At 48.4% G+C, this 15,002-nt stretch overlaps 1 protein-coding gene across 1 annotated transcript; it reads right to left on the reverse strand.

Annotated features, from left to right (window-relative positions):
• Positions 1–974: 974 nt before the first annotated feature.
• On the reverse strand, positions 975–14,983 carry arsb (arylsulfatase B). Its single transcript, XM_062484491.1, has 10 exons — positions 14,513–14,983; positions 14,192–14,378; positions 13,831–14,021; positions 13,364–13,571; positions 8,780–9,023; positions 7,505–7,575; positions 2,663–2,794; positions 1,955–2,217; positions 1,730–1,755; positions 975–1,699 (listed from the first exon to the last, which is right to left on the reverse strand). Exons 1-8 carry the CDS (start codon positions 14,777–14,779, stop codon positions 1,955–1,957), a joined length of 1,563 nt encoding a protein of 520 aa, XP_062340475.1. The 5' UTR covers positions 14,780–14,983; the 3' UTR covers positions 975–1,699; positions 1,730–1,755.
• Positions 14,984–15,002: the final 19 nt, after the last annotated feature.

Raw genomic sequence — 15,002 nt, forward strand, 5'->3', positions numbered from 1 at the left:
GGTCAGAGGTCACAGCCCACATTAGGACCTGGCTGTCCGCTCTCCGCAGGGGGCTTCCTGTGGCACTCTGCATGCAGCCGATCAAGGGGGGGCGGGTCATAAGCCAAAGGTCAAAGGTCGTCTGAGCTATCTGTTGAAAGCACATTTGTTTCTTTAGCTTAAGACTCTAAAATATATACATTTGTTTCTTTATCTTAAGACTCTAAAATATATATATAGTCACCTGGGGAATAATCCTTTCTCAGTGGTTGACTAACAAATCCACATTAGTTATAAAACGATCCTAATCATTTAAAAGATTTGAGTTGAATTGCCTTCGTCACTACGCTTTAACATCATTAGATCATCATCAAACTGAACAGATAACATTCTCTAAACTTATTGAATTACTTATGTAATGACTGATTGAATGAAAGTGTGTGTGTGTGACGGGGGGGGGGGGGGGGCGAGGTGTTACGTCTTCAGCCATGACAACGGAGATACCGAGAAGACGGCGAGAAATTCCTCATGTTTCCAACCTCTGACCTAAGATAACCCTAAGGCCATTTAGCGCCAACTCGTTAGCTCTGCAGCAAAGTGACCACACTAACAGACGTGTCATCAAGTAAATGAGCGCCCATAAAAGCACGCATGAGATGGCAACAATGTGATGAAACTGCTCTAAGTGGGAAGCAATGGTTCCAATTCTGTAAATGTGTTTTAGTTTGACTTGATCTAAACATAAACACAGATATATCTTGACATCTAGAAAAAAAGATCTTAAGAGTTGGAGTGAATTTTGATACCATGCTAAACCATGAAACTACTTATAAGGTTTTACAGACTTTGGAATCCAACCGTTTACTTAGAATAACAAGACGTTTAGAAACCATGGCAAACTATCAATTCTACATCCAGTGATTTAACCGGACAAAAAAATCCTTAGAGTTAGGCTAGTGGTTTAGTTTTAATGACTGCGAAACAGGTGACTTACATTTAGTCATTTAGCAGACGCTCTTATACAGAGCGACTTACAGTAAGTACAGGGACATTCCCCCCGAGGCAAGTAGGGTGAAGTGCCTTGCCCAAGGACACAACGTCATTTTGCACGGCCGGGAATCGAACGGTCAACCTTCTGATTACTAGCCCGATTCCCTAACCGCTCAGCCACCTGACTCCCATAGATTTACAGCATGCTATTTCTGTTTGTGTGTGTTTGACACACCAGAGGGGTGAGGTTCTACTTAATGTTAAATAAATTAAGTACAAATACCTGAAACAGCAGGAGAGGCTTAAACCAGCAACATGTGTTGGGAACCATGTTTACGCAATGGCTTCAGCTGAGGTTACCTAATCTCCAGGGGCACGGAAAAGCAGAGCGATGTCACACTATATCAGTCCGTTAATGGTGTGTTAAATTCAGAGCTCAGATGTATTGCAGTTTCCAAAAACTCCAGACTGACCACATGAAACATTTACTGGATATCAGACCACATCGACAATTTACATAACTATAAACAAGAATGTACAAAATTACCATAAGTTAAAAGAATCGCATTGTAATGATTCCTAAAGTGGAGTGTCTTGATGTTGATAATACATACAGTATGATGACTGAAGTGTATTCTGTAAGACAACCCCGAGAGGTCATTTTGACCTTGAATTCTGACCCTGGTCTAATATCCTCATCCACATCCTCATCCACATCCTCATCCACATCCTCATCCACATCCCCATCCACATCATCCACATCCTCATCCACATCATCTTCATCATCTACCTTACATTTACATTTAGTCATTTAGCAGACGCTCTTATCCAGAGCGACTTACAGTAAGTACAGGGACATTCCCCCGAGGCAAGTAGGGTGAAGTGCCTTGCCCAAGGACACAACGTCAGTTTGCATGACCGGGAATCAAACTGGCAACCTTCGGATTACTAGCCCGATTCCCTCACCGCTCAGCCAACAGACTCCCTAGGCCCAGGGTCCCCAGGCTCCAGTGCCAGGGTCACATCTGGGGTCGTCATCGGGGTAGATGATTGGCTTGGCTGTGCTCTGGTAGTGACGCAGTCTTCTGAGGAGCTGGTCCACCACGTCTGGGTACTGGTCCGACACGTCCAGCCTCTCCTCCGGGTCGTCCTCCAGGTTGAACAGCATGACAGGCTTCAGTGGAGCGTCCTTCAGACCGCTCCTCTCCGAACCCTCCTGCCCCGGCCGGGGGAACCACACGTCACAACCTGAGGTGGGAGAGGGGCGGGGTAGTTGACGCTGGGTGTTCTCAACATGCCCCAGACCCCAGGGTCAACCATTAGACCCAGAACACAACCTTGTGGTTTTAGGGGCCACATCTACGGATGCTTGCATGGTAATCTTGAGATGAGGGCATGTCTACCCAAACCACCTTGGCTGCATCCAAGCAACGAAATCGACATCCGACTAGGTGAAGGGTTACGAGTCCTGATTTCATAGATTAAACCCTATGAGGTTTGGCATATTGGGCAAGTATTTTTAAATCTTCTCAGAAAATTCACATTTTTTAAATTGATTTTCTGTGATTATTGCTTCCTTGATGTTCATTGTATTGTTATTTCTTATGTTGTAAAGCGCTTTCGAGGCGCTACAGAAAACAAAGCTTTATTATTATTATTAATCACAGGGTTAAGAATGAGAGGAAACAGTTACCTGGGTACCCAGTCAGAAGCTTCCATTTCATGTAGCGGATGGCTGCGTGAACGGATACGTTGAAGCCAGAGTTAGACCACAGCTCCGAACCAGAACCCCGAGCCAAGGTCAACCGGGACGCGACGCCAGGACCTGGGAATGGAGAGAAGGAGGGAGAGAATTAACTGATAATGGAGGGCAATGATCCATGTTAAAGAAACCGTGAATAGTTGATAAATGGAGTATTGGACTACCACTGGACACAAAACGTCCACTGTGGAAAGGGAAGCGTAGCGAAGTGAGACTGGGTCAGGCATCGCTCCACGGAACATACCGGAGAATCACAGACTAGGCGGCCGGTCGGGCTAGAGGTGTAAAAATAAATACACGGATGAGAAAGAGCCCTTTCTTTCCTGCAAGGCAAACGATGAGGCAGCAGGAATGAAGCAATTTCAGACATTGCCTTGGCTAAGAGGAGGAACTCAAGGAGCGAGGTTTCCCCAAACTTGCGATTCTAGAGCGAAAAGAATTTGAACTTGGCTTTAGCGCCAACACTGTCAACACATCAGGGGAGTCACCCTCATATATCTTATCATCTTCCCTTCTTCTCTTCCATGAGAAAAGTGTATGTGGTAAGATTTCACATAGATACATTCCTGGTTCACCTATCATTTTTATATGTAGTCTGTGATATGTTTTAGTTGAAAATGCCATGAAGATTAATTTTCCTTGTGTTTGACAATGACATTTATACGATTTTACAGCCAGAAGGTCGTGTTTTCCCTCCGCTGAATAAGTGCATGATTACTGATGTACTGCTGTCAACCAGTGTTATCAATAAGTGCATGATTACAGATTCACTGCTGTCAACCAGTGTTATCCAACAGTACATGATTACTGATGTACTGCTGTCAACCAGTGTTATCAATAAGTGCATGATTACAGATTTACTGCTGTTCTAGTTAAGATCTGAGGGACTTTTAACAGCCAACCCCCCCCCCCCTCCCCCGTTTCCCTTATCAGGACATAAAGAACTCTCTCAAGTAACAGGTCTGAAGCAGATAAACATCAGACACACTTTCAAGAAGTGTGTGTGTGTGGGGGGGGTCTAGAACGGAGGGCGTTTCCAGGTCCAGGCTGAGTTTGACCCCCAGAAATGTGGTCTTAATTAGACAGATTTAGGAATAATTACCACCGGTTAATACAGTCAGGGGAACACGTCTCCTAACCGCCATCCCATAATACACCAGCCCTTGTTCCCCTCTTCTAATGAGCACGCATCCTAAGATGTTTATCGTCACCAGAGACCACATGAATGACGGGGCATCATTGCGTCGATGGATCAACACACAAAAGACACGTGGGCTCTCAAGGTGGGCTCGCATGCCACCGCACTGCTGCGGAATCGTCCGCGATTCAGATCTTTCTGTTCGAAACAAGTCGGAGCCAAACCACCCCAGAGCAAGCGTGGACCTGCATACGAGTAGCTATGAAAACGCACGTCAGTCAGTTTTACAAGGCAAGGTCTCCTTGCCTTGTAAAAAATATGTCCTTAGCTCAGACCCGAGAGACCGTCCTCGTCTCAGACACGGGCTCAGAGCTGACAGCTTTGGCTGGGTGAGCTCTGAGCCCCGCTGAAGGAACTTTGTGTTTAAACACACGATGAGGAGTCTCATCTACGACGTCAAGAATCCGCAGCGCTGACAGGAACACAGCGGCCTGTTCTGGAGCGTTCCGTTCTTTCTTTCTGCCTGTCTCTCTCTGCGGTTCTCCCAGAGACAGGGCCTCACCAGTCCTCCCCTCACGCCGGCGTTCCTGTTTTCCTTTCTCTCGGCAGGACCGAGGGACAAGTGCAGTTGACGGCTACCCGGACTGCTACATCTGGATCCAAGAAACCAGCGTGACAGGTCCCCAGGGAACGACATGGGGAGGAGGGAGGCTAGGGGAGGAGGGAGGGAGGGGTGTAAGAGAGGAGAGAGACAGAAAGAGAGAGCGTGAAAGAGAAATTCAAATAGAGAGAAGAAGGGAGGGGGGGGGGGGAGGAGAGAGAGAGAGAGAGAGAGAGAGAGAGAGAGAGAGAGAGAGAGAGAGAGAGAGAGAGAGAGAGAGAGAGAGAGAGAGAGAGAGAGAGAGAGAGAGAGAGAGAGAGAGAGAGAGAGAGAGAGGGGGGGGGGGGGGGGGGAGGGGGAGGGAGGGAAGGGGTGACAGAGGGGTGGAAAAGGGAGGAAGAGGGGAAAGTCAGAGGGATTTGAGGTTTTGGAGCTGGTCCAGGGGCCTCATTCTGCCTCGACAGGCCAAGGGTTCAGAGACCCCTCTGTGGCCCACTTACACCGAACCCCTCAAACAGACAGGGTCTCCGGTCTGAATGAGGAACAAGAGAAAGAACGTCAGGGGGGTTAGAATCCTTCTTTCAGACACACCAAAATGAAAGGGGGAAGAGAGAGAAAAACAGAGCAGGAATCCCTCCTGTCAGACAGAGAAAGAGAGGGGGGGGGGAGAGATTGACAAGGAGAAAAAGGGAGAGGAAAGGCCAGGGCACAGAGACCCTCTTGTCAGAGAGAAAAGGAGGGGAGAAGGAGAGAGGAAAGGGTCGAATGAGAGTAAGAGACCCTAAGAATGCCACGAAGAAAAGAGAAGGGGGCTCTCATTCTGGAAAGACCAGAGGAAAATCAGTCTGTTTCTATGGTGACCGATAATGAGTATGGCAGTTAAATAAAGAATCCATTTCAGCCGTGAGAATATGGAGTATCGATGCTGTGGAGTTTCGACACGATTCCCCCATCCAGAGGTATGTTTTTGATGCCAGTAGTGAGCCCCTGTTGAGGAAAGCACTAGAAAGCAATTAGGGGCTTTGAAAGTTGGCAGTTGGTTTTCTGACCAGTAAGAGGAGCCTAGGTTGTTCTCCAAAGGCAGGTTAATCCTACTCTTCTATAACCCCCCCCCCCCCCCACACACACACAGACAGATGACAAAGAACTCCGTGGCAGTTGCAGCCTTGAACTATGGATATGAACCGTTCTAACACACAGATCAAGGTCATCAAGCTTGATCAAAGCTCTTGAGCTTGAACGGTGAAAAATAATAGCATGGAGGCTTGTTCTGGAGGTTACCCGGCCCCACTGTTGTGTAACCGGGTGAGGAGAATCCATACATGCCCTAGGCACAGCCTTTTGTTCCACCCACCAGCCGACCTCCAGTTAGGGGGCCTCACACCCCCCTCTGAGATGGAAGTGGTTCACTCCACCTAATATTAAGTGGTTTAGACGAGAATGAGAGTACTCCACTGTGTTGCACAGCGAGGGGGGGCTCCACAGTCACAAGACCCATTTCCTGGAATCCCCCCCTACAATCACAGTTTAGCCCACGCACACACACACACCCACCCACCCACACACCCACCCACCCTCCTTTTTTAAACGGTCAAGTATATCTCAAGTTTCGACCGTACATTTGGTCATTACGGCGCGCAACCGTTATTCTATCGGCATTCCTGTGATATGAACGCAATAATTAGCAGAACTAACTCAGGCCATGAGACGGACATCTTTGAGAGTGCACAGAAAAAGAGAATGAACCAGAAGAGGGTGAAAGAGCAGAAACGGCTCTCCTAACAGCGCGTTAACCACGGACAGATGGCCGGGGTCACCGCGGTGCTCCGTGGGTTCTGGGGGAGCCGGTGAAAAAACAAGGGGAGATAAAAGAACGTGCCGGTGATGAACGCCGACTGGGTGAGACTGGCCAGACACACACACACACACCGGGTCTTGAAACACACCTCATCCTCTCCGACAGACACGGAGCGAGAGAGACAGTAACAGATAACGAGAGAAGAAGAGATAAGAGAGGACACTGACCACTGATGGCAACAAACCCAACAGTCAGTCAGCATCTATATACGACCTAACCCTAAGCTCCCTGGATCACTAATGTTCACACACTCCTTAGGCTCGGGAGCATCTCATGCAACATGATTTGAAAATGTGTTTCAACTTCCTGATATTACTTCAAAGGCTTCAAGACTGCTTGGTACCAATGATTGCCCTTATCCAATGAACAGCTTCTCTTCATTATGCTGTTACCATGTGATTGCGATTCTACTGAAGTCCTTTATAGGTGAACTAAATAGGTAACATGAAGCTGTGTGGAGACGTTTACCATGTCCCAGACAGACTGACTGACAGGAGTTGGAAAGCAGGAAGACGAGAGGAAAAGAAACCGCCTCTGGCCAGTCGTTACCACAGGTCATCAATCACCTGAACATGTTTTATCACCTTGTTCCTGTCACATGACTCGCAAGTCACATGGTCTGTCTTAACACTCCAAACTGGAACTGAAAGCGCCTCCCCAGTGACCACTTCCTCCAATCACATATTCACTCACCCAGTCGCTTCAGACTGGATGTTAGTTGATATCTCTGTGGTAGCATTATTACCTAAGATGCATGAGGTGGGTGTAGGATTCTCAGCCTAAATGGCAAAACTTAAACACACTCAAACACAGACACACACCTCAGGAACAAGAACTGCACCTTCAAACGGGATAACATTTGACATTTATCAATGGTGGTCTCCAGCTGTGGCGTTCAACCCTGGTCCTCAGGGCTCACTATCCTGCATATTCTAGATGTTTCCATGCTCCAACACACCTGATTCAAATGAATGGGTCGTTAGGAAGCTCAGCAGAAGCCTGGTAACGACCTGTTCATTTGAATCAGGTGTGCTGGAGCATGGAAACATCTAGAACATGCAAGATAGTGAGCCCTGAGGACCAGGGTTGAAGACCATGGATCTAGTCTACATGAGTAACTATACGCATAACCCAGCAGAACTGTGTGGTGATGACAGCCGATGAAGGTGAACTCACATGGGGCCATGTCGACGTACAGAGGGTCTATGTTGTGGAGCAGCTCCACTCTGGGTGACGCAAAGCCTTTGCTGTCAGAAACAGAAAAAAAGGTAGAAGGTTAGTGTCAGCAAGGTGGTGAACAAACCGTGTCATCTGTGACTCACGCCTGGTCCAGCAGGACCTTAAACCACAAGCACCCAGTGGTCAGAAGCCTTGAACACACTCGACCACAGAGAGAATACAGCACTTTCTCCAGCCAACTGCATCTAACAACTCCCACACACAATATGCTTCCATAACGTAAATGTGCACACACTCCAGAATAACTTTTCTTAAGCCCTTGCTAGCGAGCTCCTGTTCCAGCCTTCATTTGGTTGTAATTTCACAGGCCGACTTGTCGAGGCCCTGTGCTTCTCCGTAAACGCACTGCAATTAAAGCCCTCTGCAGCCATAAAGCAGCAAAAAAACAAACGGTTGTTGGTCGCCCTGGCACGGTAACACTGCGACACGTCTGCTGTGAAAACCGACCGGGCCTAGGTAACAGGGAGGTCAGGTGACTGCTCCCGGCCAATGGAGAGAAGGAAAGGCCCGGGGCTGGTAGTTTGTGGTGGAGACTCTGCCTGGATCTGCTGCATGAGATCTACAGCAGCCCTCAATTACTTCCATTTCATTGTTTCTACATTTAGGTTACGAAAAGAATGTGTCACTCAAACAGTAGGCAATGAGAGACTCTGGGACTTTGAACTGTGACAGCTCGTAGGTTAGTGGGACGTTCACATCACGGTACCTCCCAAGTCTGGATGTAAACAGTGCCTGAGTTAATGTCTGTCTGTTAACGTCCTTAACAGACGTTCTGAAGCTCAGTTAAACACGCAAATGTTGACGTTTGTCTAACAGTGTGCTCTCTCTCAGCTCTGTCCTAGGACAGACTAGAGAGAGAGAGAGAGAGAAAGAGAGAGAGAAAGAGAGAGAGAGAGAGAGAGAGAGAGAGAGGGAAAGACTACAAATTGTGTGAGAATGACTGATGGAATTTCCTTCACTTTGAGGTCCCATCGCTACGGTAACAAAGGGGTTTATTGAAGGGCCAGGGGCTCCTGAAAGAGGCAGAACGGTCAGGGGGAGGGAGGGAGGAGGGGGAGACAGAGGAGGGGAAGGGAAGGAAGGGGGGGGGGGTGGGTTGGGGAGTAGGCTGTCAAACATAGGCTGTCTCAGATGTGAGAAATCCCTGATGTGTCTAACCAGAACGTAGAACAGCCTTGAATAAACAGTGTTGGACTGTGAGATCCCACTCACCTGACAGTATTCCACACGTCAAACCCGTCCAGCGGCTTCGTGCCATTGGTTGTCCCCCCCGCCAGGCTGACGAGCGTGGGCAGCCAATCAGAGATGTGCACCAGCTCTCGGCTGACGGTCCCGGCCTTCTTCAGGAGTGGGCTGGTCACGAAGCCCACGCCCCTGACTCCGCCCTCCCACAGCGTGCACTTCCTCCCTCTCAGAGGCCAGTTGCTGCCCCCTGTGAGAGTCTGTCCTCCATTATCTGTCAACACACACACACACACACACACACACACCAGGACAAGCATGAGCACAGTACCCATGAGGAGAGAGAGTGACGGGGACCCACTACCACTAACTGAAGCCACCCTAATCCTACCACGTCAGGGGAAAGTTTGTGGATGTGTTTTTGACGTGATTCTGGAAAGTACAACCCTAACTCCGATTCGACGCTGTCCTCACAAAAGCACTCCCTGTTCCTTTTCCTTCTCCACACTGCTCGAGCAATATATCAAGTTACCATCGGATTACAGCATGCTTAGTAAACACTAAGAGCAACTTCACTCAAATCAGAGGTGGAAAGATACAGTATCAATGCATTGTGTTGTAGAAGGGAAGATTACTTAGTGGTCAAACAATCCATAGCTGCTCTCCTATGCCTAGCAGAGGGAGAATCTGAGGGGGATAGAGGTACCAGGTTGGCCGACACTCTCAGTGTTACGGTTAATATTAACGTTGCTCCTTTCACAAAAGGCTGCTTTGTTGAAGAGCTCGATCCAGCTCCCAGTCACGAGGAAAGGGGTCCTTTGACTCATCTCTCTGTGCTTCGGTCTGTTCTGGAATTCATGCTTCCCCTGTTTACCCTGCACCTCTATCCACATCCAAGTGTCAGCGTCGCAGTTGCTGTCATCCATCTTTCCTTCACTCTCATGCCTTTCAGTTAGGTAGGGGGTGAAACTTCCTCAAGTCTTCCTCAGACAGAACTGCAGACATAAACACACACACACGGCAAGCACACACACACACACACACACAAACGGGCAAAAGCACACACACACACACACACACACACATGGGTAAGCACACAAACGTGCACAGACACAAACACACAGCAAGTCAGACAGACTGTCATCCTCCCCAGAGTTGTGTCAAGTATAAACACAGAGGACCAATCACAGAGAGGCAGAACTCCCTCTCTAGGGAGGCAGAGGTAGGGGAGGAGAGGAGGGGGAAGGGAGGGGGGAAGCAAGGAGTGGGGAGGGCGGGCGGGCGGGCGGGAGGGGGGGCGGGCGGGAGGGGGGAGGTGCCGTGCGAGTCCAGGAAGCAGTCTGTGCTGATTCCAGCACTGTTCTGGAAAGAGCTCCACAGCTCACTAATTCATTTTCAATCTGTTGCTCCTTTCTCTACGCCAGTGCGCGCTCGCGCGCTCTCTCTCTCTCTCTCTCTCTCCAACTCTATCTGTGTCTCTCCCCTCTCTCCCTCGGTCTCTCTCTCTCTACATCTCTCTCTGTCTCTCCCCTCTCTCCATCCACTCCCTCCCTCGGTCTCTCTCTCTACAGCTCTCTCTGTGTCTCTCCCCTCTCTCCCTCGGTCTCTCTCTCTCTCTCTCTCTGCCCTCCCCTCCTTTCTTTTTCGGACTCTCTCGCCCAGAGAGACACTTGGTTAACAGGGGATTTCATCACAAAGGAAACCTTAGCTTAGCTCAGTATCCTCAAGTGTGTTTGCTGCTACCAGGGCAGGGCTGAGCGGTGTTGGCCAGTGTTTACACTGTGACTAAGGTGGACCAGTAAACGCACAGCATGACGGCCAGGGATGACACGTGTGGACTTCTGATGAATCATGGACGGAGTGCATAACGCTAAACAAGAGCACCGCTTCGCATAATTTCCTCCTGTGATCCATTCCTGGATTCTACGAGCTTGCCAACAACAGAAACACTGACTAGAGTCTTCCTCACCACAGTTCCCCACCAGTCTCCACCAATCAGACTCTGGGTCAGTAGGGGAGGGAGGCAAGGGAGTGGGATTCATGTCTCGTAACGACAACCTCAAGTGACGTCCAATTCCTGAACCACACACCATGGCATAACTACGACTGAGGCCTAGTCAGATGTTCTGGTAACTTCCCCGACACGAGAAGCAACCCTGAATCAGCCTCACCTACCTCAGCCTCACCTACCTCAGCCACACCTACCTCAGCCACACCTACCTCAGCCTCACCTACCTCAGCCACACCTACCTCAGCCTCACCTACCTCAGCCACACCTACCTCAGCCACACCTACCTCAGCCTCACCTACCTCAGCCACACCTACCTCAGCCTCACCTACCTCAGCCACACCTACCTCAGCCTCACCTACCTCAGCCACACCTACCTCAGCCTCACCTACCTCAGCCTCACCTACCTCAGCCACACCTACCTCAGCCTCACCTACCTCAGCCTCACCTACCTCAGCCTCACCTACCTCAGCCTCACCTACCTCAGCCTCACCTACCTCAGCCACACCTACCTCAGCCACACCTACCTCAGCCTCACCTACCACAGCCTCACCTACCACAGCCTCAGTGTACCACCACAGGCAGAAAGCTCCTCACTTCACTTCCACAGTGCTGGGCCAGCCTCCTAATTACCTATTAAAAGCCAAACGGCTAAAAATAACTTGATTACCCTCCACCTTCAAAGTGTTTACCTACTTCAGATGCAAACCATTAAAAAGGCCCAAATGTTGACAATTGTAGGGTGGAACCAAAAAGCTAGAAACACTGATTGACCAAGCATTAGGTAACATTAGAAATATTAGAGGCCATACTGGTGAGCACTCTAAATACATATAGATATACAATTAATACAAACCCCAAACATAATTACCAACAACCCATAAGATGGCATATAGTTGCATGGAAATGTAACGTGAAATGCGAGTGGCCCACTGAATACGAATTTGGAAGGAATCAGACTTTCATGTAAGTAGGCAACACTAGCCAGTCTTAAACCGCTCATACTTGTGTGCGGATCTATGCAAAGTCCTTCGGTTTCTGACTGTAAATTGCTACCAGCTGTAGAAGTGTGAGGCAGACAGAGCGCCTTGAGACCAGCTCAGAGGACATGCTGCCACCTGGTGGATCCTCGGAGTACTGCACTAGCCATTCAAAGACCTATCTGGACAGACACTGTACATCTCTCCAAGCAAATATTGCACCATATACGTTAAGCTACATTTATATTAGCTATTGGCTATAAATATTAAACTTCAAGCTTAAATGCTAAATATTAACATACAATAACTAATTCCTGAATATTATACTTCTAAGCAACTGTTGTTTTATTTACCGTGACCCACATAAAAACCAAAAACGCAAATAAAACGTAGGCCTACGTCATTGCCGAGTCCATTCAAGGTCAAGACGACCCCCTTCCACAGTTCCTCTCCTCCATGGGAACTGGACGTGGGTGCTAATGGAAAACGCTGCGTGCCGTCCAGGAGACGTTAAGATCGCTCCCTCCTCAGCTGCCCACAGAGTTTGGCTCTTTTTACATTTACATTTAGTCATTTAGCAGACGCTCTTATCCAGAGCGACTTACAGACTTACATTCCCCCGAGGCAAGTAGGGTGAAGTGCCTTGCCCAAGGACACAACGTCAGTTGGCATGACCGGGAATCGAACTGGCAACCTTCGGATTACTAGCCCGATTCCCTCACCGCTCAGCCATCTGACTCCCTTTTTAGATGTGACACCTCGTAAAGCATCTGTACATAAAACAACATAATAGCCCCCGTTCCCAGTGACATTAACAGTTAGTCTACAGCCTCCATATGTTTCTGACACGGTCTGCTTCTTTACTATGTGACGGGTTTGTAGTCTTTTTCATGGTAGCTTTTCACAACACTCTCCTATACAAATAGAATTAACGCAATACGATACATCAAAAACGTCACGTAATCCCTGGTTGCATATTAATCCTGTATTGAGTAATCTCTTTTAAGATGTGCATGAGACCAACTGCTGGGAATGACAACACGCTGCATTCTCAAGAGATTATAACACTCACACTCCATTAGCACAATGTAGCTCATTTTACTGAGTGAGAAACAATGGGAGTGAGGGAGACAGAACGAGAGGAAGAGAGAGAGGCAGAGAGAGAGGGAGAAAGACAAAGAGAGAGAGAGAACCGAAGAGAGAGGAATATAGAGAGAGGGAGACAAAGAAAGAGCGAGAGAGAGAGAGAGAGAGAGAGAGAGAGAGAGAACAGAGAACAGAGAACAGAGAACAGAGAACAGAGAACAGAGCAGTAAAGATGTGGAGAGACAGAGTCACAGCAGAAATGACTGAGACTGAGTGGCCATCACCTCACAGGACATCAAATCACCACATTGTGATCGAGAGAGAACTTCTGCTTATGACGGGCATTTAGAAACAGGGGTTTCTTGTTTGCAATAGACTACCACAGACAGGAAGGTAAGGAGGATGTGTGATGTAAGCACGGTTTTGTCATTGTAATTTTCGAATTCTCATTCTGCAGTTACTATTTCCAAGTCACAATCAGTGTCACTTATCTACTTTCAGTGCGACTTTGAGCGTAGCTTCCAGTGCTTCCAGTGTTACCTGTTGAGAAGATCAGCACTGTGTTGCTCCACAGGCCTCTCTCCTGCAGAGCCAGACTGATGTTGCCCACCGCCTCATCCATGGCCGACACCATGCCTGCGTACACTCTACGGTGATGGTCTTTTATGAAGCTGTAGGGGGCGATGTAGCGCTCGGGCACCTGTAGAGGAGCATGGACGGCCTGCAGAGCCACGTAGAGGAAGAGAGGCTGCAAGACAGAAAGTAGACACACTCAAACACAATCTGATTCAGTACACACACACACGCGACCACTATGCACCCCCTCTTTAGGAATCAACTAATGACTGGCCGTTGTCAAGTGAGAGATTCAGAGATTCATTTCCCATGGACAACCGTAGGCTATCTTATAAGTTAAAACATGTTTACGTGATGACGGCTTAACAGACTTGCTGTAAAAGTGTTTACAGACCACTGTACCACGTCATGTGTAACGAGGGTGCAGGTACCTTGTTGGGATCTTGTTTAGCGATGATGCTGGTGACCCTGTCTGTGAACAGCTGCGTTGAGTATGTGCCTGTGTATCCCGTGGCAACCTCTTCCCCGTCTCTCAGGTCGAGGGCGCAGCGCGTCTCGTTGTGAGGGGGGACGGGGCTACAACGCTGGTGGCTGAAGTAGTCCTCACTTCCTGTCAGGTAGCCTTGGCAACACGGACGTTAACAAACAGGTCAACATGCAATGCAGGCCTATCCGAGACCTTCATATTATTACAACACAGAACAACTTTAGATGTCTCAATCTTTTTTTGTACTCATAGCTAGACTAATAGTCATTGCTGACGAATACAGTCGTCATTTTGAACCTACTCACCAAAATAAGAATCAAACCCCCTGCGTGTGGGTAGGCAGTCCTTCTTGTACATGCCAAGGTGCCACTTTCCCACCATGTGCGTGGCATAGCCAGCTTCTCTCATCAGCTGGGGCAACAGCTTCTCAGCCAGGGGAACACAGTAGGGCTGGCAAGGCCAGATGATCTCATGCTGCATGCCCGTGTGAATCTGGGGAGAGAGAAGGACATGCACAGACAAGGTGAATGTTGCTAGGCTTGTCAGTAGTGTTTGGCAGTGCTAAAATGCTTAAGTCATGACTTTACACTGTCCATGGGAATCATCCAAACCTCAGAATCGCTCACCTGATAGCGGCCGGTCATGAGTTGATTCCTAGAGGGGGTGCATATCGGCTGAACGTAGTAATTTTCCAATCTGACGCCTTTTGCGGAAAGTTTGTCCAGGTTCGGCGTTTTGATCTCAGATCCGTGATAACCAACATCATGCCAGCCGAAGTCATCTGCAAGAATAAACACTATGTGCGGGGGCTGTTTAGCTTCAACAAGCAGTAGGGCAACGGATATGAAGACAATTGTACTTGTAGTTGCCGAAATCCACTGCACAAGTACCATCGCCTTCGTCTACGAGGAAGAAGTGTATCCTTGCTAGTTGCAGAAATGCACTGACGAAAATGCTGGTTTAACACGATAATATACTTAAGTAACTTAATAAGAAGTAATCAATCACAAGACGTTTGTATGTTTGGAAAGGAAAAACACAAGCATGACTGTTTCTGAAGCTTCCAGGTTGATTTTTGTCCCTCTAGACAGTAACCAATAAGATGACTGCAAGTCA

The sequence above is a fragment of the Osmerus eperlanus genome, chromosome 18, assembly GCF_963692335.1.
Source record: "Osmerus eperlanus chromosome 18, fOsmEpe2.1, whole genome shotgun sequence".
NCBI lineage: Eukaryota > Metazoa > Chordata > Actinopteri > Osmeriformes > Osmeridae > Osmerus > Osmerus eperlanus.